General features: G+C 43.5%; 1 protein-coding gene across 21 annotated transcripts in view; it reads left to right on the forward strand.

Annotated features, from left to right (window-relative positions):
• Positions 1-1,281: 1,281 nt before the first annotated feature.
• LOC1269967 (kazrin) overlaps positions 1,282-25,388 on the forward strand; it is a 63,373-nt gene continuing 39,266 nt past the window's right edge. For 12 of the 21 annotated variants that reach the window (XR_009765160.1, XM_061647433.1, XM_061647419.1 and 9 more), the window contains exons 1-4: positions 1,288-1,387; positions 2,641-2,948; positions 20,067-20,240; positions 20,909-21,207. Coding sequence is in view for 18 of the 21 variants with exons in the window: in XM_061647433.1 (XP_061503417.1) it covers positions 21,175-21,207 (33 nt within the window). In the remaining 3 variants the exon portion in view is untranslated. Of the gene's footprint in view, positions 1,428-2,485; positions 2,565-2,640; positions 2,949-20,066; positions 20,241-20,908; positions 21,208-25,388 lie in introns of all 21 variants that reach the window. The other 9 variants (XM_061647426.1, XM_061647421.1, XM_061647420.1 and 6 more) reach the window with 9 other exon arrangements.

Consider the following 25,388-nt stretch of genomic DNA (forward strand, 5'->3'; position numbering starts at 1 on the left):
ACTCTCTTGCTAGCTTTTTCCATTTTCTTCCTCAATTGTTTTTGCTTCACGTTGTGTTACAGCTACACAAATTGTTGCATATGGCTGTTTCCATGGCACTGTTTGGCAATGTTGGCGTCCTCGATGACTCATTGACTCCGACTCCTGGCTGCCAGCGAAGGCACAACAGTTCGGAACCGGGTCTGCAAGCGCGCACAGAGCATAAGCTGATAAGCCGCGTAGCAGTTGTCACGAGCCCTTTTTGACGTACAGCTTGTAGACAGCCCTGGAAGGGAGCATGCGGAAGAAGAACGCGAAGCTGTGCACGAGGGTGTGCAGGGCTAGGAGCGACGCATGCGCAGAGCGGTACGATAGTGCGTCGGTTCCATTAGTCGTATTTTTGGGGGTTGGAAGGCATCCCGCAAAATTCACCTGCCGTACGGGTGCGCTGATACCAAACAATGCCCGTCCGCAGCTGAGCATATTTGAAGAGAAAGAGAGAAAGTTTCAATGAGTGTGGTAGAGAACGGCAGAGATTATGGGATAACAAATATAGCAAAGTATTGAAAAGAAGAGAATGGAATAAGTGAGCTGGTCTGTTTGATTGATTTGAAGCGAACCGACAGCTAACATTCGAATCAAAGTGACAGTTACCGAATGTTAATAATCGAATTTTTAATGTCACAATTCATTTAAATATTACAAAAGTGAAAAAATCTACAAAATAGCACGACAAAAGCAAGCTAGAAGAGTGTATTCACTCCCAGCTGTGCAGTAAACGCTTCACCAATATTAGTCCTTCGTGCCGGATTGGTATCATTTTTCTGTTTTCATTCATGTTTATTAGTCACATTTATGTTTAAATTTTATTTTTTTATGTAATTGTTGTGTTTTATCGAAGTTTATTTTCGGTATAGAGCAAAGATTTTAACAATTAGATTCTTTAACATATGTTTTTATTCTTAAAAATAATTTTGATAACATTATTTTTATTAAAATCTTCAACAACATAATTTTAAGCTTGTGTCTAAACATTCATCCGTTTGCAAACCTTTTCACCCACTATCGTCTGACAGAGAACAAATAACTGAGCAATGTAAAGATAAAGTATTCCAAGAGAGCAGCAGAGAGTGAAAGAGAAAGAGTAAGAGCGTGCACTCTCGAGCAAAATACACCGTGTGGGAGCGCATTTTTGCGCAACATCTCACGTGCGTGCGTCCGTGCGTATTTGGAAATCCTTCATCTGCCATTTCGGAATGCCATTTCTCTCTCTATCACTCACTCGCTCTCTCTCTCGCGCGCCGTACCGTCACCATTTGGGGTTCCTCAGTTCCGTTCTTATCGTGCTCGAGCTCGGTTGGTACCGCTCCGTTGCCGGATCGCTCGTGGAATTCAGCACCAAATGTGTGTATGTGAGTTTTGCTAACTGTGTATGTGTGCGTGTGAGTGTATGTAGGCATGAAAATTACATTCCGTTAGCACTAGCTGCTGGGCAAGAAGAGTTTGCAATGCAAAGGAAAACACACATTCCCAATGGGGAAAAACACTGCGTTCCATCTGGTGTGAGCAGAAAAAACAGGAAAATCCTTTTCCGGGACTGTTTACCCCTAGCCTCATACCCTTCTCCTCATACCCAACAGACGGGTTGCGGCGGTATCCTTTGATTTTCCGCATCAAAAAACGTATGCGCTTGTGTTTGTGTGAGTGTTTGTGGCTAGCTTTTCCATTCATTCTTCGCGCAGCAGCTTGCGGTTTTGGCAGTAGAATGTGGTGGTATTAGTGCGCATAAAGAGAGTGAAAGTGTGCGTGGTGTGTATTGTGATGATTGTTTATGGGGGTGATGGAGGGAGTGTGCAAAACATCAATGCTCGTCGTTGCTGATGGGGTTGAAGGAAGCGTGGAAACAACGCATATTATTTTAGCTAAATTTATGGATTTTTTTATATTAGCATAAGTAATCTTTATTACTCTTTTTCACTTCATCATCATTTTTATGGAAATCTGGAAGATTAAATTAAGGATAAATGCCTTCATTTCTTCTTTTGTGAATAACGGCTATTCAATTATTTAAATTAGAAGATTTGAAAATTCATATTTTTACAATATTTTAAAATTTAAGGAATACTTTCCAATTGAATTATAACCAGGCATAGATTAAATGTAAATTACTCCTCATCGCTTCCATGAAAGTCATTTTTGCATGATTAGTACCACAACGAACCTTTAATCCGTATCTGCACTCCCGCAGCAGGCAAAGTGAACGAGTCGTTAGTGCAGTGTAATACGTATCGAACGCATCCGAAACCGTGTTGCTAGTGTGTGTCTTTCCCGTGCGTGCGCATCCCGTGCATGGTGCGTGTGTGTCTTCCCTTGTGTGTATGTGTTTCAATGTGTGTATTTTCCTGTGTGTGTACCCTGTGCGAGAGTGGTATTTAATGTATTTTTTTGTTTTGTTTTTGACTCTCCCTACTTCGTTACAAACGCCAACAATTATCAACGGTGCAAGGATTAGAGTTGCATGTGGAGGTTGGGAATGCGTGGGTAGTTGTGGGAAGAAATGAGTGTAAACCTATGTGTCTGTCAGTGTGAGTGTGTGTTGTGTGTTTGCATTTTCCTTTCATGTGTCCTTGATGTTGTGTATTTCCATTCTCCATACCGCAGCGGTGATTTGCTAGCAGCAGCGCACTGTGTAAGCGCACTGTGAAGAGCGTGCGAGTGGTGTAGTTCATTCCCCACCAGTATAAAGTGTACCGGCAGCAAAAAAAGGAACCAAACGACACCCGGTACTCGGTACGACTCGGAACGACTCCGGCAAGCAAACCGTGATCCAACTTAACAAAGAATAACAAACGGACAACGGTTTGCTGCTCCAAAACACAGCCCCAAACAGCCATTAGCTATCCCTTCAACCAGCCACGGAAAGCCTCTTTTCGGCGTGCAAACGGGAAAACGGAAAAATTGTTAACGAGGTAAGCTTGCCGAAACTTTCCCTAGACATGCAAACGGCTCGCAAGTAAAAGTAGGGACTTTCTACACCGAACAAAAAGAGCGCTAAAACAAAGCTACATAGCAAATATTGTTTATTTCCTCAATCAAACATGAAAAGCAAAAAGAATACGGCACAAGGAATCCCGAAATGGAATTCACTCGTAAAAATTAATGCTTTTATTGCAACTGAAATATTGAAGCACATTTTACCGCCATCCGGGTTCGGTTTGTTTGAACAGCGGTCGGGTGGGTTGTTTTTTTATTTCTTTCTTTCCTTCGTTTCACCGAGGGTTTCCCTGTAATCAAATTTCCACTTGAAGCGTAAGATCGATAGCAATCTTCTCAAACGTAAGCCCTGCAAGGGGTGACACTTTAATGGACAAAACACACAGCTTGAAGTGACAGCCCGATGGGAATAGGAAACTGTTCTGTTTTGCTTTCTTCCATTTTTCAACGGAACTTTTGGAACAAATGGAACGATATCTTAATCCTCTTGACCCCTTCGACTGTGAAAACGATAGGATAGATTGATTGATGAGGGGGTTTTACTATAAATTTTTAATGAAGAACGTATGAGCAACGAGCGTATGACAACGAATTGCACTTTTTTCCATTTTTCCACTATAATTTTTACAATAAATTTCATGTTTTCTTGAATATTTTAGTAAAAAATTGGAATGCTTTTCATCTGAACTATCGACAATTTTAACACATTTTTAAATAAAATAGTGTGACGCACTGATATCGTCTCCTTACAACCAAGTCAAACGCGACCATAGAAAATCATTCCATCTTCTACTCAGCCACCTACACCCTACACAGCTCTTCCTTTTCCTTTCAACTTCAACACCGACACCAAATTAATGCACCCTTGCGTAGCTGTGCGCGAAGAAGGCGGTACGCTGATTATCATTTTATTAGCTACCGAAACCAACCCTCCGCCAGAGACACGCACACACGCCCCGGGGTAACGTAGCGCGTACAACAACTCGCAATTTAAGGGTCGAAATGTCGAACCACTTTCACCCTCGGTGGGTTTGTTTTGTTCTTCCCCCTTGCTTTTGTGTCGCTGCTGTTATCGGGAGCGAAAAATGCGGTTCTATCCTAGCTGAATTGGTTGGACAGTTCAACTACCTTTTATTCGCTCGCGATGATGCAGCTCGGTCATGCAGCCAGGATAAAGGCAAAATAATCTTAAAAAACAAGCATTTAGCTCGTTGTGATTCGTTCACAGCTTGCAAGAGGTCAACAACACTGCTGGGAGTAAGTCAATTTCCCATGTGTTTTTCAAGCCATAATTTTCGAATCGAAACGATGATTCATAGGTCACTACCACACTCCCTCTGGCGTCATTCTCTATCCAATGCAACGCATATCATTGCGATACAATTCATATTGCCGAGAGCTGCATTCCAGTGGAAAACTTTCTCACCCCCAGCGGAGCCCCAAAAACCCCCGCACACGCCTCAACTATGATGCAAACAGCTGCGAACGAGATGGTTTTGGTGGTTTATGGAAGTGCACACACTTTATGCATTTCGATGATCCTGCACCATAAAGTGGGTCTTGCCTGAAGGATAGGACTCGCTGGAATGCAATTTCCTTCTGCTTGCCCTGTTGACCGGTGGAGTGGAAACGAACACCCATTCCTCGGGGGAGCAATAGATCGAAAGGGTTTATGCTGGAAGCGAATTGGGAGTGAATTGATAAACGAGTTTAAGAGGATGTTCGGAATGGAAACAAATGTCAGGCGAGAGACATTATTGCAGTACTGGTGCGATAGAGTGCATCGATACATAGAAGTTTGGTGATGAAGAGACCTACTTTCCAGGTTGAGAGATTAATGTCGTCGTTTCGCTTTATTTGAAACGAGTTGACACTGTCAAGCCATTGCAAAATGTCCAGCATAGTGTTTTGTACATTAATAGATTAATATTGGCGTCCTTCTAACACATTTCCATGATCTCTTCAACATCACTATTCTCAGAACAATTCTTCTTAAAGGCTCAACAAAAACCATATTCCACAACTCATACCTCCGAATCCACCAAAGAACACTAAAATCAAGTACATCTTTAAGCACAACATCTAACGGCATGCCTTAATCGCCTGAATTTGACCCAACGGAAGCTTCCCGTGGAGCATCTCCGTCTGCACTTAAACGAGCCCGCCCGCAGATAGAGTGGAGCATCCTTGAGGGAATGATTTCCATGGAACGGCTCAGTACAAAAGGGACACCGGGGGTTCGTCAGGTTGTTGCTTCCCTTCCACTCTGTTTCGACATCAAGGTACTAACAAAACCGATTACAAAACAGCACATGGAAGCCACCAATCCACCAAAAAGCTGTTGTTACTGCTCTTTCGGACTGTCCGGATGTCGCTCGAGATTCTATTTCAAGACGAATTTGCCACTCCAATTGTGGGTTAGGAGGTTTCTTTGATTTTTTTTTTTGCTCTCATTCTCTCTTCACTCCATCACACGGCCAGACGGGTGCAATCAACCGAACCAGACCGGGCACACCGAAAATAACTGTCACTTAGCCTCAATTGCTATATTTACCGGAGCGAGCGTAGATGTGTAACATGTGCTGACAGATCTCACGATCACGCATTACATTCGCGCACAGGGGTGGTTTCAAATGGTTCCGAATTAAATGCTGAAAAGGCTCTCAAATTGACGACGATGACAGCCAAGACTATGAATGCGTTTCGTTAAACCACTGATTATGCTCCATCTTGTCAGCACAGCAATCGATACGCTGTTAACGTTTTGCGATACTTGATTGTGTTGGCCATTGCTAAACGAAACCACATAAAAAGCCATTTAAAGGCACACAATTATGCATCCATTTCAGTGGGGCATATTGCTTTTTTCACTCTCTACAGCGCCTGGAAATGGCAGCGATAATTTGAAACGAGCTTCATTGGATTAACTTTACGACGCGCCTTCGGCTATGCTTCGCTCCATCGTTTGTGCACTCGCGGCACAAATAACACTGCGCACGTTGGTGAAGAAGGAATAAGTAATGGAATTATAAGCAAAAATGTTTTCATCATCCTTTAGGAGGGTGATAAGCTTCCAGGGGATAGGAGCCTATTTTTCAAGAAAAATGAAGCCGTTTGCAGCTGAAAATTGCTTCCCAGGTGCTTGCAGATGCTGAGCGGAAAATGGAAAGCGTGTCTGCTTGGAATGAATTCTTATTTGTGTAAAACGAAACGAAATTTGTGATTTTAATTGTAAAGTATTTGCGATTCCAATTAGGAACGGCAATGCTTCTTGTTAATGGGAAACAATCAACAATTTCTATGTACACTCTCTGTCATACAAAACCAAAGCCCTTTCCGGGTTATAATTGAACAATTCAATCACCTAATTTCATTTACTCTATATGAACTAGATAAGCTCAAATTGACGAAAAACTGAAGAAAATCCTCACAAGCATCTACCAATTACAGTGACTCCGATTTTGTACGTCATTTCGTCCATCTACGCCAATAGACGGTGTGTCACAAAAGCGACGATTAAATAACCGTTTATTAAGCGACAAGTGTCAAATATCACCCGCTTGTGATGGGTTTGTTTTGTTTAACACTTTCGCACTCGACACCCGACACTTTAGTGTATCCTATTTGCATCCACATCTAACACCCGATCGGGTGGTATACCACGCAAACGATGTGAATCTGGCTCATGTTTCACAATGGTGCATTTTTCTCGAGTTTTATCGCATTGCCCGCATATTCATAACTGCTCGGACGTGCTCGGAAAACGGCATACGTACTGATGGACTGGCAAATTTATCACCAACCGCGAATGCAGCTTGACCCACGCACGCGAGATTGATGCTGGATGAGCTTCCAATAACCAAACAAGATGTGTGCTTATAGTTGCCGCGGGGTGTGGCATAGTTTGAAATAGTTTTTTCACCCTCCTTGCGTCATCATCCGGCTACCCTCAATTTGTCGCGACAGCCTTCAACCGTGCCGAACCGTTAGGGTATCACAGCCGTAGCCGCGTGTCTTATCTCTCTCTCTCTCTACAGCTCCAACAATCCAAGCGCGCTGTGAAATGCAAGCGAACGAATGCACGCCTGTTGCGGTGTGGCGGATCGGCCCTGTTGTCAGCACAAGATGTACAAATGGAGCGTGAATGAATGTTGTTACCGCCGTGACAAGAAGCGCAAGAGTGTGCGCTGATTTTATTCCATCAGCACTCAACGACACCCCACCTCCGGTTCCGCTCACTCATAATCGTGTTCCGTAATTTAATTTGATTGTACAATAATGCTACGCCTGAGGCACCCGCCCAACGTCCCGTGTTTGCTGTCCATTTGTCGGGTCGACCACACTAAACTTGCACCCGCTCGCGGACGTTCTTTTCTTCCATATTCCACGGTTATAATGTACAATATTGCATCATAAGAGGTGATTGCACTCATGCAGGACTGTCTGAAACCTTACTGAGCCACCGATTTCACAGCAAACTCGTTGAGTTGAGACAATAATGATTTTCCTTGTTCATTTTGCTTCAAACATTGCATTTCTGTCGAATTATTTGTTGTTTTGTTCGAAACCATTTTTATAAAAAAAGTAGAATAAAAGCCTTTTTATCTAATTATCAACACAACACAATGGTAAATTAATTGTTACCAAACCAAAGTAATTAACCTTCTTCTGTTACCCTACAGCCATTTGTTGGCTTCATACACAAGCATCGTTCCATGTTGAGCCTCCTTCAATTCTCTTATAATGCTCTGCTAACACCCATCTCTCCATCTGCCCAAGAAAACCATCGGTATCGATTTTTTATCGGAGCCTTTCCCTCCACAACTCAAAATAGCTTGAGGCATCAAACGGGAGAAATTTGCGAACGTTCTTGTACGAACCACAACGCCCATCCGAATTCACGATCACTTGACTTGCACTGTCAGTGCTAATGAAGCGACAACAACGCCGGCGTTCCGAACCGTCGACCGAATTCGGTGATTTGAAGTGATTTTCTTCCAATTTCCTTCAAACTGTGTACCGTTTGGATTTCCGCTGGATCTAGATGCTGCTTTTGGCGTTCTTTTTTTTTTGGTTTAATCTTTCTGCTTATCTCACTTCCAAAGCTACATTTAGGCTCAGCTCAAAACATTCACTTTCTCTCTCTCAGTATGTGTTGCCAGGCAGATAATGGCAAAAAAGAAAAACAGCCACCACTGCCACACTGCGCAATCACATCGAGCAATGGAGAAAACTAGAATATTCAATTATCCTTCCGTCAGAAAACATCCATCATCCGGTCGGTCGACCGGAACCGGTCGCTTTTTTTCTGTTGGCGGCTAGGTCTCCAGTCTCCCCCAAGCACCTTCGGGACGGGTCAGAATCTTCATCACACTGACATCCGTTGTGCGTTTTGTGCACCTCTCCTCGTGCTCGTGCCCCCGCATGTTCAGTCGAGAGAGGGAAATGGACCGTCGACGAAAAGCCGAAAAGAGCCTTGTCGAAAAGCGGACCCAGCGTTTGTACACGACCTACCAAATGAAGCTTAACCTTGAGCCTTACATGGTGGTGTTGGGTTTTATCTTCCCATTTCGACGCAGTAGCAACTAATCCACGGCACAGGTGGTGTAAATGAATAGGGACAGGCAAAGAAAGCAAAGAAATAATGCTGCTACGAACCACCAATGCTTTTGTGGCCTGGGGAAAACTAAATTGAGTGCGTAGACTTAGGTCAGCGAAGGGTATCGTATTAAGGCGTTAGCTCGCTCTAATGCGTACAGGCGTGTCTTTTACAACTAATTACACACGTGTTTAGCTAAGTGGCAACTGTCCACTGTCATTACTGCTGAAATTAATCCGAAAACTGCAGTTTATTCTAGTTTCTAACTAGATTTTTAACACAAAATCTTCAATGCTCATAAATACAACAGCTTTCTGCATTAATTTATCACCTACTACATCCATAGTCACACATTAAAAACTGATTAAAATTTATTCTCAATCATCATTTGCACAAGCTTCGCATAAAAAATATCCATTCAGTCAAACCGACACTGTCATCGTGCCTCCTTCTACCATCGAAACATTTATATGAACAACAAATATTGTACGTTCAGCTTCATATTTCATAAGCTCATTTCAAACACTGTCGACCCGTGCGCCTATTATTTACCTTCGTCCATATTTCGATCGGTGACAGCATAAAGCTCCTGTCCACAAAGTGCACAAACTCCCGGGCACAGCGGAAACATGTTGCCTTCCTGCTGCGACTTTTGCTACTCGGTAGGTAACTACGACAACCTCGGTTTCATCGTCTCCTACTAAGCGCTGGAGTGTGCCAACAGTGGCAGGTATGTGAAGCCACCCGAAAGGTAAAACCTTCAATTGGAGCAAGCATTCAAACAGCAAGCTGGTCTAAAGTTTCACCACTATAAGACTACTTTGTACACCGGGCGGCGTTGCATTTCTACAGCATCATACAGTGGATGCTAAATTGGACCCCGGTACCTAAATTCCCCCAGCACCAAGGTGGGGGTGGGTGCTTTTGAACGCTCACTTGTCTCACCCTGTAGGAGAAGGAAGCATTATTTTACCTTACCCTACTTAATACTGCCACAATTGCTGCTCGCATGTGACGCGCGCTGATGCCACACGATGGCAGGAACATAAATGTATGCAACTCAAAAAGGGAGATCGCGTGTGCTTAGTGTTGCCTTGCCCGTTAACGAAAGTGAAGCCGAACAGAAGAGCGCACGTAGAGTGCAAGGGTGTGAGCTACACGTTACCTGGGCAGGATAACAAGCGCCTGTTCCAGCCTGTTCCGTACGTGTGCGCTATCAGTGAACGTATAAAGTACAATTACATTATGATTGTACCGTCAAGATAATTGCGTTGAGTTTAGCTTCCCCGCGAAAGGAATCGCTGTGCCTGCCTGCCTTTCTGTCGGTGGGTGTAGAAGTTCTACACCACTCGAGGCTGAAACGCATCGGCCCTAAATGGACCCACACACACATAGACCGGAAATGTGGTCAAAGTCAGGGCAACAGTTAGGGTGAAATATGGCTCCCGAAGCAAAACTATCGAAACTGATGACTCATCCTTTTGTTTAACCGTGGATTCGGTTTCCGGTTTGTTGCTATGGTAGGGAAGCGATACCAAATAGTTCAGCCCATGGATGAATTTGGCATGCAGTGCACAGTGACTCCTGGTCACACACACACACACACACACACACACACACACACACACACACACACACACACACACACACACACACACACACACACACACACACACACACACACACACACACACACACACACACACACACACACACACACACACACACACCCGTCTCGGTTTGCGGTGCGGTTTGCGGAGTGTCAAAATATTTGCGCTGCAGTGCGCATGAGCCTTGCGTGTGGGATAGCTTCATTCGACAACACACGGCTGACTCGCTGCCTATCATGCGGTTGTGCATATGCAACAAGAACTGAGCTACCTCTATTTACCTTAAAATAATGTAACAGGCAATTTACAAGCCAATTCTCGCTGAATAATAATATATTTAGGTCGGGGAAGAGATCGTTGAGTAACATTATTTGGGTATAGATCGAGAGAGCTGTATGGATTAGATAATGTGAGATATTCTAGTTCAATTTCAGCAAATTTTAACGTATCTACTTCCTCTATGCATTCGATTGAAAGCATATAAAAGTTTTGTTCCACAATCGAACTTGTGATACAAATCATAACCAACGCTTTGCACGATTGCAAAAAATTGAGAGTAAAACCCAGTTTTGACCCAGTTTTCATCAAACACAACACCAAAAAAGGCAAATCCTCAACACTTGGATCATCGGCGCATGGATGCTGAATGTACCATCGAAGCTGTTTTTGTTTCTTAACGCAATGGTCCATAATGTACATGGAAAGGTTTATGAATTGCCATAAATATGAATTAAATCCTATGGCCAGTTGATTCGGTTAATGCATAGAAAAAAGAATGCTTTTATTGTTTTTGCGGTTGTTCGGCGGTATTATTTTGCGTGTACTATTACAACATTTTATCTTCGAAACGAAACCAAGCCACAACAACTAATGAGCTTTTAAACTTCCCAACCACTACAGCACTGGCAGCATCGGCAGCTCCAGTCGACTGGAATCGTAATTAAAAATGTAACCCGTTGTTTATGTGCGCCATCCACCGTGAAAGTTTAATTTCATCGGCTAAATATTATCCTTTTGGATGGAAGTTATGGCCAGCGCGGATTAGCGCTGGCAGCTCTCTCTCTCGCCGTGTGTGCAACAGTGTTTTGTTTCAGCACATTCACACATACACACACACATACAGACAACACATTTACACAACTTTATACCCAGGCGAAGCGTACCGCACTGGGCTGGACCGCTTCACTGAGCGGATCGATCCGAGCGAAACGGAGAACCTGAGAACGAACGCTCAGGCAGAGGATGATACTAAAAGCCATAAAAACAAACTTGCTCATTCATGCCACGCTGGCAGTGGGAAAGGTGGAAGCGGCTGATGCCAGCATTCAGGGTGCTGGGATGCGGAAATGGATCGATTTTTTCCTCCACCCCCATAGAGGCATTGTGGAACGCGGAGGGCACAAACATCGGTGGAGACGCCTAATGCTTGGTTGTGTACGCTTCAACATTCTTTTGCGAACACCGAGATTAAGTCTTCAATAATTAAGAGTAATTATTATTAACTTATTAACAAACAGTGATGGCTTTATTTTACTCACTTTTTACAACAATGTTTACAAAAATATTTGTAAGAAAACGCTTGTTGTAGTAAAACCTATCAGTGGGTTTGTAAGGAACATTAAATAGGAACTTTAATCTACAATAGCAACAGGTTTATTGTGAAAAATGGTTCAATTTTTAACCTCTCCAAAACCTGCACTTGCTTCTATGATTTTCCACGTAACCTTAAGCATGACTGACGTATAGAAGCTTTCAATAGCAATCCCCATTGTGAGCGAATTGATCCTGACAGCGCTACGTTTCCTAAGCTTTCCACTGTTACTACCAACCGTGCGGGACCGATATCGAGAGCTGACCGATTTTTACAAAACCATCGTTCCACCGCGCAAAGGAAAACTTTCCTTCCTTTCAATAGAAATAGTCCCACCCGTACCCATCGCCATCCACCCCCCAAAAACGATGCATTTGGACGGAGGTTTAAACTTGTTTTCCTCCCCGAAAACTCCATTCCAGCGTGACACACTTTTCCGTTTCGATTTTTTTTTGTGGTCATTCGACGTACACTCCCGGGACGGATCCGTGCAGAAAGTGGCTGTTCAACGCAAAACTTCCTCCACTGCTTGCACGAACCGCGGCCGGCCCGAAAGCTTATAGCGGGGAAATGCCTAAACATTTTTCAAATGGAACCTTTTTTCCTCCTTCCGCGGAACCCAATGGACACGAACACAACTAGGGAGGGGTCCGATATTATTGCCGATATTGTGCTAGTGCCAGCTGGTGTTGTTCGGCAGGAGTGAAGCGAGCAAAGCGAGAGAAACGTGAGCAAATAGTGGAAAATAAACCACCGCCAGCGCCCCAGTGCGGAGGAAGATTACTTTTCCATTAATTGAACTCAGGTGGTTTTTATTACTTATGAGAGGTTTTTGCTCCATTCCCGGGCCCAGCATCCGAGAGCATTGGTAGCGAGGAGGGTTTTTTTTCGCTTGCCTCCACTATATTTATTCATTCTACACTACGGTTGTGCTGGAGCAAAGGAAGGGCGAAAAGGGCACGAGGGCTGCAAAAAGCGGGCAACAATATTTTTATTTTTTTTTGCCTCCCTTCATTCCTTTTACTCGGAAGTTTTTCTTGTTTTAGAGGTTTTTTTCTACCACACAGCAAAGCCATGATTTAATCCAAAGATATTTCTTTCCCTTTCGGTGTTTTACAACTTTATCCTCCTTTTTTGCAATGATGCTGTAGATGTTTTCCCCAGTATGATGATGATTTTTTTTAATCTTCATCTGGCACAGCCCAACATCAAACAAACATCATTATCTGCTCTGTTTGATTACCCCGATGGCTGGGTGCGCTAATAGTGCGGGTTTTTGCAATTAATCCTTTGATGCTTTTATTTCACCCGGGCATGCGATCAACAAAATGTGAAGCTTTTATTTTGTGAAAACTAAGGTGAAGTTGATTTTATTTTATTATAAATTAATTAAATGGAACATGAAACACTTTGTGGTAATTCATTTCAATACATTATTTTTTAAATCTATCAACAAACGTTCCAATGACAGTTCAAAACGCTCTTGCTAATCCCTGCTCGTAAGCTCTTGGAGTTACAGTTTTTACTAATCCCGATTAATCATTATGAATTTTGTTTTGCTTAACTTCTATTAATGCCATCCTCTGTATTGTGGAGATATTTTAACTAATAGCAATTATTCCATCCGAAAACGAACCTTAACCCCGAAAAAATGGAACCTTCGATTTATCTCTTCATCAGTAGCAACCTTATACAGAAATAAAAACCTGTTAACCACAATCTTGGCTTTTCCCACCGATTACGCAGCTACGCATTGTTGTCGTAAATTTTGGGATTATTCAAATGAGTTTTCCAATTCAAATTGTCCTCTGAGCGCTTTTTTCTTCCCGGTCCCTGACACTCACCCACTCAAAACACTCTCAAACAAAAGGTCTTGTCAAGAATCACCATCGCAGCACACCCTGCATCCCGGGAAGATTATGACAGGGAGACAATTTCAAGATTGTAAACCTCGGGTACGGTCACTTTGGTGGCGGCTGGAAACCCCCTCCCCATCCCCCAACTAACAATCAACGCTGTTTTGCAAAGGATGGGAAGAAAATAAAAACCTCCACCCGTAGTGTGCCAACCAAAACCCCTCGAGTGACCCGGAAACGAAGGACTTTGAAAGCATCGTCTATTGATGTGTAGCGCCAGCAAAGAAATGTACAGCTGGGTTAAGGTTGGTTGAATAAAATGATGCTTTACACAAAAAAGGATGAAACCACCATTTCGTCGGCCTGGTGGTGCTATAAAAATCCGAAATCCAAGCTGATTCTGCTAAAGGAAAAGTGGCACAAGTGCTCCCCAAGTATGCCTGATTTCTTCACGCGTAGCCTCAAACTGCCATAAAATATCTCACCCACACACACACGCATACAGCTGGAGAACGGCGTTCAGATTGTTGCCATCTGCATATTAACATCGTGCGATAAGTTTTCGTTTCGCAGCCTCTAACGAACCGAGCCTGGCGAGGAAACTGCTCGCGTTGGCGTACAGTTTTTCTTTCTCTGTGTTTCTCATTTTATGATGCGAACATTACCATGAAAGACTTTGTGGAATGTTTGGCGAATTGGTTGGTTTGGATTTCACCGGTTAGCGGAATTCACGAAACGGCGTAGCGCAAGCCATTGAACAGCGAGTCCCGTCATCGCTCGTGACGATTGTGTTGCCTTAAAAAAGCTCCATGAAAAGCTTCATCTTCTATGGATTTCCGAGCCCTATTTACAGCGCTTGAAATAGAACATCCACACAGGCGATGATCATGTCTACCCCGAAGGGTAGAAGATTCTATGCCAGCAGCAATTAAAATATGAAAGCCTTTCGAGCACGAAAAGCTGGTTCGCTGGTAAACCCAACCTTATACCTTCAAACGCAGAAGCGCCGGTAGACTGTGTTTGCAAAAGCTTCCCCCCACCCCCGCTCGCGTGCACGCTAACGCCTTCATTAGCATTCCAATCGGCTCGGGTATTACTTTCTTTTGCGCGTGAACCATGTTTGCGCCGTTCCCAACGCCACGCCACGCTGGAATAAAGGCTTTCAACGCGCCCACAAAAACAGATGTACCCACGGCAATGGAGCGGTTTGCGTTTACGCTCCCCATTCAGCCCCGCCTGTCAACGTGTTCGGTCGATGATGCGTACCCATTTTACAGAGCCACCAGATTTGGTGCAGTGGGCTGGAAAAAGTGAGAAAAGTATAAAGCATTTTGCTCGTTTTTTTCTTCTGTTCCTTCCCTCTCTCGATTCGCTTCATTTTGGAAACAGGAAACAGGCTTCAAAGCGAACCAAATTGGGTCCACGAGCGGCAGAATGAGCTTCCGCGATTTTACTAATGAAGCAGAATTGTTATTGGGCTCGGTTTCAAAGAGACGAAATGACAGAAGTCTCCCAGAAGGCTTTGTACCGTCATTGTGCCGATTAAAAAGGGAACGCCAAAAGAATGGTAGTGTTTGAAATGATTTTTTGCGTTTTGACATGTTGGATTGCTTTACAGTAGCAGAGACTAATAGCAACAATTAAAGCTTTTCCAAGCCGGAACAGGAGAAACGACATAATAATAATCATTGATTTGTGCTTCTGCATTATAAATGAAGGCTGTTAGCGATGAATCAAGTGGCTATGTATCAATGCTTTTTTCGTACTCAATGCTTATTACTTATATTTAAGTCATTTACTAAATAGAATGCATATTTTTTACTTTAACGAACGTGTCAGGAGCAAGCTAATACAGCATAAAAGTTCATAAAGATTATTTAAACCTTTCATATTCATTAAATCCTTAGACCCTTTCCCAGAATGTAAGAGCTATTTATTCGCATGGTATGATTTAATAGCAAGATAGGCAATCAAACTGCTTGCTCACCAAAGCATATGGTAACCTTATAAGACACGTACGACAACAACTCTTAAAAGGCCCTCTCCAAACGGTACCCAACTGTTTCATTACTTTCCAAAGAAGTTTTCATATCTTTTAACCATATGCAGTGTACACCCTTACCCGTATCGTAATTCAGGAGAATTTCGATTGCAATTACTTGTTCCCGATTCTGGCGACCCATGCACACTTCCGTACGGTACATTTGTATTCATGGCACTTTCCCGCTAGTGCCGCTCCGAACTACGGTACATTAAAATACGCCCTCTCTTTCTCGCTCTTTCGCTCACCAAAACAACACCAAAGAAAGGACCGCACCAAACATTAAACACCTTCACGTCCCGGTGTTAAGCCAAAATTAGTGACTCCAGCAAAAGCTTCGTTTTGTGCGGGAAATAAAGGTGGAGGGTTTTGAAGTGGAAGTGAAGCACCAGAACCGGTAAAACTATCCAAAACTAAGAACCACTTTAAAGCGACCCAAACGGCCATCCACCCATGTATGGGTGTGTGTTTGTGTGTGTGTGTGTGTGTGTGTGTGTTTGTGTGTGTGTCAGTGTACGACCATTTGGGGCGCCAAACCGTCCCATTAGCACGTAGCGACCAGCATTACCGCAACTTCCCCCGTACATTCTCGTACACTAGGTGTCGAGGGAACAGGCGGGGTAGAAAGATTGAGGTGAAGGGAGGGTGTTAGAGTTCCACACACTCACAAACACAACGCCATTTCCTTACCGATCGCGGAAGTGTTGTACTGCCGTACTTTGGTCGGTAAAGTTTCCCGTAAAAGCTTGCCTCAAAAAAGCCACACCAACATTAACGGGGGAAGCCGGAGCCGGGTGGTGCCAAATGGGAGCTATGAAAAGGGGGCTTGAATTTAAACGCTTCACCTTTTTACGTAATGGATGGTTCCTTTCTTTGCCTTTACCTTAATAGCCCGAAAGTGGTCGGTCCTTCGGTTGCCTCCAATTTAGTTTATTGGAGATCGCAAAACCGTCGAAGTGTTACTAATTTTATGTTTGCAAAAAGATATTAAAATAGTTACATTACTTTTTTATCAAAACGAATAAAAGATTTATAAATATTGCTTAAGTTAGGCGCTAAGTATTCGACCGTCAAGGAAACTATTGTATTTTCCAAACAAACATATTAAAGATCAAATACTCGCACCTTTCGTTTTACGTGCAATTTCCTTTGCAGACACAAAATTAACATTAACAGGCCTTCATACTAATCTGTAAATATTACTACCACTCATTCTTGGCCGACACGCACGCCTCACAGCACTTGAATCGCATTACCGCACGAGAATCTCCTCATTTCGAACGTAATAATAATCCAATGATCCGCCTCCACAGACACAGCCGCACTACACACACAAACACAACACGCTCACGAACAGTTTTCCGTTTATGGATACTCTGATTATGTCGTAATGTGTCTCCAGCAACGGTCCCAGCCAGCTGAAAGGGGCGGCCGTGTGTTGACTGGGGCCCTTCCTTAACGAGCATGTTTTTCCGACACCAAAACCGTACACGGGAATCTACTCTGCTGCGTCCGTTAAGCATGTAGAGCGGGAGCCTCTTTGCTAGTGAGTCTGAGAAGCGCACAGACACACACACAAGGCACACTTGAGCATCACATCTTGGGCACGGACGGGCGTATTCCGTAGATTAACATTCACATTAACATCCTTAATTATCCGTCCGCCGTGCGTTTTCCAGCTGGTGTGGTTTGGCAATCATTGCTAGTGGCCGCTGATGGGCCTGTATGGGGCTGTGTGGTGACGCAGTACGATAAGATGAGACCAACAGCAACTAAGGTCGTCGGTGAGTGTAGTTCTTTGCCGTACAATAAAGCTTCCAAAGTTTGTTGAGATGGAAAGAATGAATCCTTGATCCCTCAATCTTGGTACTATTAGTGAGTCTTCGCTACTGCATAAAAACAAAAAAGAGGTGTAGCTAACAAAGAGAAAACATCTTCACATCTCCAAGAAGTAGGTCAAATGATACTTCATCCATTCCGCTTTTCAAAACCCCACAATCCTGCACCACTCATGTTGCAGTTCGTGCATTTCGCTGTTCGTTCGCAACACTAATTGAACTAATTAAAAGCTTACACTTACTCTGGAGCGAATGTCACCGCAGCAGGGAAACTTGGTGCACAAAATAGCAAAGTGTACACGGTGTGTACACTGTACACTTTTCGCTACACCGGACTCAACAAACCCAACCCCTGTGTTGACCCCATTTATGAAAGGCTTCACGGTGGGAAAACAAATTCATGCCACAGGCAAACCATTTTTCACAATTAACGAGTTACTAAATACTGGGGGGAGGTACGACGCCCATTTACTCTGTTTGGCCCCCACGGGGCACCAGCACACTCAAACCCACTCCCAAGGAACATGTGTAGAGAACATTCCAGAGACCCCACGTAGGGTGTCTTCTGATGGTGGTACAGTTTTGAAACACCTTCTCTAGCGTGTTGTGCTAGTGAGAAAAACGGGAATGAAACCTTTTGGCGAACAAAACGTGGCAGGAGGGCATAAATATTAATGAAACGGCTTCATTTGGCATCACCATTTAATTAACCTCTGAGACGGTACGCCTCTTTCCCCCTGCTGTCAATAAGCTGACACGAACAGGCTTAAACTGCTGACGATTCCATAAATCTTGTGCAGCACATTCAAAAGCTCATTTTACACTTTTCCGCCTTCCTTCGGGCGCAAGCAACAGTGCGAGGTGCATTTTTCATACAGCTGCAGGAAGAAGTACAGCTGCTCTTTGGGGATTAGTTTTCAACTGCAATTTTTCTTCCTCAACTTTAACTTTTTTTATACTGCTCTCTCTCACATCCTGCGAGGGTAGAATCCTCAAAGTGGGAAGCCAAAGCAGAGAGACTGAAGCAAACCAACAAAAAAACTTGTTGAAGCAAATTGTGCTTGCTTCGACAGTCAATCTCACCCGCAGGGGTTGTAATTTTCCGTGAACCAAGTAGGAAGCGCGATAAAACCAACTAATCGATACCGAGTGGATTACTGACTGATCCAGCTTGGGTGCAAGAAAACAAAAGAGTTCCGGGTATCCAAGGATAAGACAACTCTATCTGTTGCATAATGAGTAAAAAGCTTACTGAGCAAAGCGTGATGACGGTACTATACTAGCTGCCCTTCTTGTGTTCCAGTTTGTCGCATCTGGTGCGGATGCTAATGGTAGGAATGGCAACAAGATCTTCCATTGGAATTGATGCCAAAGGATGCTCACTCGTATTGCAGCCTTCGCAATGCAAAGGTGGAAGCAACTGTGGTTTAATTATAGTTGAAAGCAAACTTCTTCCGATGCAAGGATTTTCTTTGCTTTTCGGTTAAGGATGCCAATGGCACTTATATAATTTAGTCGTCACTGTGACTGCAGCTGATAGTTGTGTGGTTGCAAGACTGCAGAACAGATTGAGCTATTTTAGAGGCTGCCATCTGCTTCAGTAACAGTAGCGGTATAATACAAATACTTTGAAACTATTACTCATTCAAGGGAAGCAAAATTTGAGTTAGTGTCTGAGAGGTGCAGTATTTACCGACATAGATCATAAAACAAATAATAGTAATTATCATACAATATTTTAAAACCTTTGCGGCATGGTACTTAGTAGTCAGAACGGTTACATTTTACTGTACATTTTTATGTCGCTTTTAAACAAAAAGGAATTTTTACAGCTGGTAAAACTTCTTTTTTTATTTCCTAAGCTACCTCTGAATAGCAATTATAAAACTATCCCGAACATAACATAACTAATCATTTCAAACTGAGACAAACTACGTCATCTTAAGTATCAATGACTTTCTCCCCCACGAACATTTCTCCATTGTTTCTTCCGATTATGAGTGTAATTGAGGAGGACATATCGTTGACGTAGTATTATAGCGTCACCATAAATTGCACCGAGCAGGACTATCCATTTTTATTACCCTTATCCCTCAGTGTACGGTGCAGTAGATCCATAAATTATACATCCCAGCAAAGTTCTGGAATAACGACTCCACACTCGAACCAGTACCAAAGGCCAAGCGAGCCAAACCCCAAAGACTGGACCGAGCCAACTGGAGGCTACTTTAACATTAGTTTGCTTTCCTCGTTTTGATTATTATGACCCAAACCGTCTGTGGATGGTTTTGGTTGAAGTTTTCCCTCCCAATAAAGCCAATCATGCCGTCTTCTGCTTCTGGAATGGCAGAAACAGAAGACGCATCACAACCAAAAACCCATTCTACGGTAATTAACTCAACGGCACTGGTTTCACAGCGGTCTTTTGAGTTTCTCCGATTTCATTGTGTGTTTGTGTGTGCTGCTTCACCAACAGCCAATTTGATTTTAATCCAAAATCCTTCCACCGCACGCTCCTGCTTAATCTGCTGTGCTTTGTTCACATTTCCTATTTCCAGCAATCGACAAGTGGAATCGATAGCTTGCAGACCTGATAGAAGGTGACCAGCAAGAGAAGCAGACCAAACTCTTCACTGTTCGATCGATACATACTGCTCCCGGGTGGAAAGGATTCCACATTTTCCTTCCACAACACAAACACACACACGAAGCTTCCAAACGTGCGCTGAGAGGTAAGTATTTTATTTCCAGTGATTTGCTCCTGATCTACGGCCACGATGTGTTATGGCTGTTGTTTCTTCTGCAAAGTCACTTCAATAAACTCTTCAACAACAGAATTATAAGCTGGTTCATGCAAAGAAACAATATTGTATACCCTTTTTTCCTTGATAATGCCCAACGTTCCTCCCAGCGAGGAATTTGTTGCAGATGTGGCTTTGTCTTACTTTCCTTTTGAAAAATATGAAACTCAACCTCGCCTCGTTTGAACCAAAACCAAAACACAGTGTCAAGTTGGAAGGGCACCAAACTTATCCCAACTGAACGTCCGGGTGTTTGGCAAAGTTTTGACACCCTTCCCTTTTCCCCCAAGCGTTCCCCCAAACACTGATCCCTTGAAACTTGGAAAACTTTTCCGATTTGCTCTCGAACGCATACACGCGCGCGCTAGCATAGATTATGTAGGCACCATCCCGTCCTGCAAATCGATCATCGAAACAACGTGATCTTACCGGGCTAACTTCTTAAAAGATTAATCATTTCACCCTAACCGGGCAAAACTGGGATCCGGAAAAAGTCACTCCAGCCACAAGGATTACGTTGGACGGACTTATTTACTACGTCTTTCGATTCGTGTGTTCGTTCCATTTTTCGCATTTTCAACCCATTCATCCATCCAAAGCTGGTGCTCAATTCATCATCGTGTGACCATCACCATTTTCGAGTCACTCCCCATCACGCCAGGAAGCTGAATGGGACGCCCAACAGCTAGTCGCGAGCGAACCTCCTGCACCGGGCAGGCGTACCAGCCCCAGAACGGTAATTGAGTTCGGACGGCGGTGAAGGCGGTGCACGAGCCAAGGGACACGGGACAGCCGTGCTGCTAGCAGCTTCCTATTTTGCGCGAAAATCAAAGCCCGACAATCAGCCACCCCACACGACTGTTCGATGCTGGGAGAGTTTCATCGGATATTTGAGAAGGTTGTTTTTTCTTCTTTAAACTCCAAACTTTGCGATCGTGTGTTCGTGCACGTGTTTTTTCTTCTTCTTCTTCTTCTGTGTTACTGTACACCGTCTTTGTAGTCGTGTGTTGTGCGTTCCTACTTGTGCGTTTTGTCTATTGTTCGCATTTCTGTTTCAGTTCGTTTCATTTCTCTACTGCTTTAGTCGTTTTTAAAGCCCAATTCTGCAAAGAAATTGAGGTTAGATTGCATATGCTTCAGTATATTACTTCCCTCTTGGTAAGGGTGCCAACTTCTGAAGGTTTCCCCACATCCCCTGTGTTACCTCATTTGATTTCAATCCTCTTTTTTCTAGCTCAATTCTGTTTAAAATCATGTTTAAGATGCTTCTTCTGCGATCGTTATATTCTTATTAAAAAAAAGGAAGCTATGTTTGGTGTTCTCACACATACAATCACTAATCTAACGGTGATTGTTTCACTAACCTATAATCTTCCAATTACTAAAAGCTCGTTTTGCAATTGCCGTCCCCCCCCCCCCCCACCCTTCTCTCCAACAAATAAGCGGACTAAGCTTTGATTGCTTTTAACGTCCCAAACGTTGTGTCTCCCACCGTACACGCTAGAGCCTCCGTTGCTATACAGCTCAGCCAAGGCTTCCTTCGATTCGAATCCACTTCATCCCATTCCCATTTTAATTGGCTTGCCTATCGTTTTGCCTACGCTTCTTGCTCCACTCAACGTGTCCCAGTTTTCAGTTTTGTCGTTGATTTTTATTTTTTCCACTCTCTATCCCTCTCTCTTTGTCTCTCCTTTGCTATGTTTTTCATGTGTTTTTTTGGCCCCTCCTGATTTGATCCACAACACGGGCAAAGCTCCCAATCAGTTCTCCTTCCCTCACCTCTTCTCTGACTCGTTCCCCCTTCTATCCTTCCCTCATCCTTCGTTCGTTTTGCTTTCGTATCATTTTGCACCAATTTAGTTTTGAGTTGCATTTTTTTGTTTTTGCTGGGCGAAGCTCAAATCTACTGAAAAGCATCGAAATCAACCAGAAAAAAAAACGAACACCCCAACGGAATCTCCAGGGAAGCGGCGCAAAATGGTTGTTATGACCTGAATTCTTGTTTTTTTATAAGTCAAATTTAATCCATTTTAATCTTTGCTAGCATTTCTTTTTAACTAATAGAGTTTAAGCATCATTACTTCCCAAATTTTGTCTCTAATGCGATATTCTCGGTAGATTTGTGCAACCATTTTATGGAATATTTTTTTCTCTTCTTTTTTTTCCTTAATTCGCTTTCCGTAGTTAAGTAACATGTCGTTCGGCCTAATTAGCTAGATGGTGCAATGTGCTTTAGATATTAAAAATTCATACTGCTCACGGCAGGGAGAGTCAACAGCTAACCGGCACGATCTGTTCGAGCCTGCTAACTGTTGCTCATCATCTGCCATGACTATGGTATTATGGCTCAATGTTTCGGCTTAGTTTTTGTTGGCAAAATTTAAACTAGAGTAGAACACAGAGAAACAAAATTCGTTATTTACTTTTGGGTTTTCATATTTCTTTTTTTTAATTTCCAAACACATTCAACAACTTATTTTACAAAAAAAACCTCAAAAACAAATCCATCCTCCTGTTAACACGCACCCACACACCAACATGTGCCTTAATCCCTACAGAAACGAAAAACACTTCCAACATTAACGAAAGCATTTCTGTCGAATCATTCCAATTGCGCGCCTTGAAGCGGCTTTCAATGCTTCCCTTTTGTGCTACACAATTTGCTCACAGTGCTTAACAACACACAAAAAACTCATTTTAACCATTAATCTGAACAAAGGACTTCTAATACGCGGGCACTCTTGCTCGCCGGCCAGCTTTTCTGTACAATGTGGCTCCCGCTACCATAAAAACAAACTGGCGCAAAATCCAGCTTTGCCAGCACCAAAAACATGTTTCCCATCATCGGGCAATGGATTGTTTTGATTTTGTGAAGGTGTGTGTGTGTGTGTTTTTCTAAAAACCCAGTCTACGTGAAAGTTAAAGGCCTAAAGCCAGTGAATATACACAATCCCACCCACACACACACACACACTGGGCAACGCAAAGCTACCAGCAATAGCTGTGCTCATCGTCCTCAAGGCATTTTCAGGCGCTGGCCGAGTTGTAAAAAGGAAAGGGATTTATCGCAAAACTTTTACGCCGGACGCCGTAGCAGCAAAAGCTGGACAGTTCTGCCGGTTCTGGGAAGCAGATGGTTGTGATGGGTGGCTTTAGAGGTTTTGTGAAAACTTTTTGGCCGCTTCCAGGCATCCGGTTCGATGGTTCGACGGTTCGTTTTATGCTCTCAATAACTTCAAACTATCTCACGAATAGTGAAATTGAATTTCACCTAAAAGCCCAGGAAAATCCACCTGTTGTCTCATGCAAACATGGGTACGCTTTCGCAGAATTTCACAATTCCATCTACGAAAACACTCACGGCACAACAGAGGGACAATGCACTGACACGAGACAATACCTCCCAGTCGAGTGACACCTGAGGGAAAACAAGAAGCGTACAGGACAAAAAAACACCCATACTGCCATGGATATTAAATAAAACCAAACATATGTCGAAAGGCCCCTATTCTCACACGCACGCACGGCGACGGCACACTTACCAGGTACAGGGAAAACGGATACCATTCACTTCCTTTTCCCGTCTGTGTGTCTGCGTGTGTGTGATAGTGTCTCTGTGCATGGTACTTCCGTCACCATGTTTACACCCTCGAGTAAGAGCAGGCCTCGGGTAAGATTTGTGCCTTCGCCGGACAAACAAGCCGGTCGGTCGTATTAACAACATCAGCAAAAACAACATCGCCCAGCGTGCGCAAACAACAACCCAATCCGCCCAGCATCCCCAACTGTGTGTTGGTGTAGGGAAAAATCAATGGTTATACAAAGCCGCTTTTTTCCCCTGCTCACTTAGATTGTTTTTCTTTTGCTGTGCTCCAGCAGCAAAACGCTCAGGCACGGAGCATCGTCGACAGCGGAGGACCGAGGCCGTACGCCAGCCAGTTCAATTTGATCAGATTTATATCGATCCCAGAGCATCGAGTGATGGCGTAATATGAGGCGAATCTGTCGAACACGTCAACCGGGACCGGGGGGTGGTGCTTGCTTGGGGGAAGCAGGGGAAAAGCAATTCCAGAACCCTGTGCCTTCGGGGCGTTGAGTTCCGCATTGTAATGGGACAACTGTCGGAGAGAATCTTTATCGGTAGGAAAATAAATCTTGACAAATCGAACGCACCACATCTGGGAAAGTTGACCCAGATGTGCGTGTGCGTGCGTGTGCGTGTGTGCTCTCCCCGTGCGCTGACTGCAGAACAGGAATGCAGGCGTATTCTTGGAAACGGGTGCTGCTGTCTGCGACCTCCCGCCGTTGTTTGATTGACGGTTCTATTTCCCTCGCTACGGCGGAGTGAAGCGTCATCATTTTTCATCGGAAAATTGATGTGTTATTTTTCGATTAATGTGTGAAATTATTCATTCCAGCGCTAATGACCGGAAACATAAGCTTTGAATATATTTGCAATTTTAAAAGGCTCTGAAATGTGATTCTTACATGTAAAACGTTCTAAACTGTGCTCACATCAATTCTGCACATTTGTCTGCCTGTGCATGCCGAAAAACAGGCCGTTGTTTTGCTGAGTGAACTTATGTTTACTCTATCCCTTTTGCCTTTGAGCGATGGAAACAAGGGAATATACCTCATGCCTAACAATCAATCAGCCGTTCATCCTTTTCAACCCTGGCCAATCCTGCCTCCCGGGCAGGCTGTTTCCATGATGTTGTCTAGGGACAAACAGAGAGCAAAATTTCATCTCACTTGCTTTCTTTTTCCTCTGCCATTCAGCGGACTTTTTAGTGCTATTTCTAGAATGAAAGTATTTGTTCAACCTTTCATTCTTGCCATTTCTTCAAATTGTCATTTGATGTGACATTTGTTTGTTGAAACTTTGCCCCCCTTCAAAACGGAAGAAACCAGACTAGACTTTTTGGTCGATCGAACAAGAGGCTTTTGGATGCGACTGTTGTTGTTCTGTGGATTCTGAGGATGCTATTATGTGGGAACCTTTCTTCGATTTCCTTAGGAGAAGTGACACATCGCTGCCCTTGACGCTTTCTTTTCTTATGTTGTTTGAAAAAAGGTTAT

Source organism: Anopheles gambiae, chromosome 2 (assembly GCF_943734735.2).
Source record: "Anopheles gambiae chromosome 2, idAnoGambNW_F1_1, whole genome shotgun sequence".
Classification (NCBI taxonomy): domain Eukaryota; kingdom Metazoa; phylum Arthropoda; class Insecta; order Diptera; family Culicidae; genus Anopheles; species Anopheles gambiae.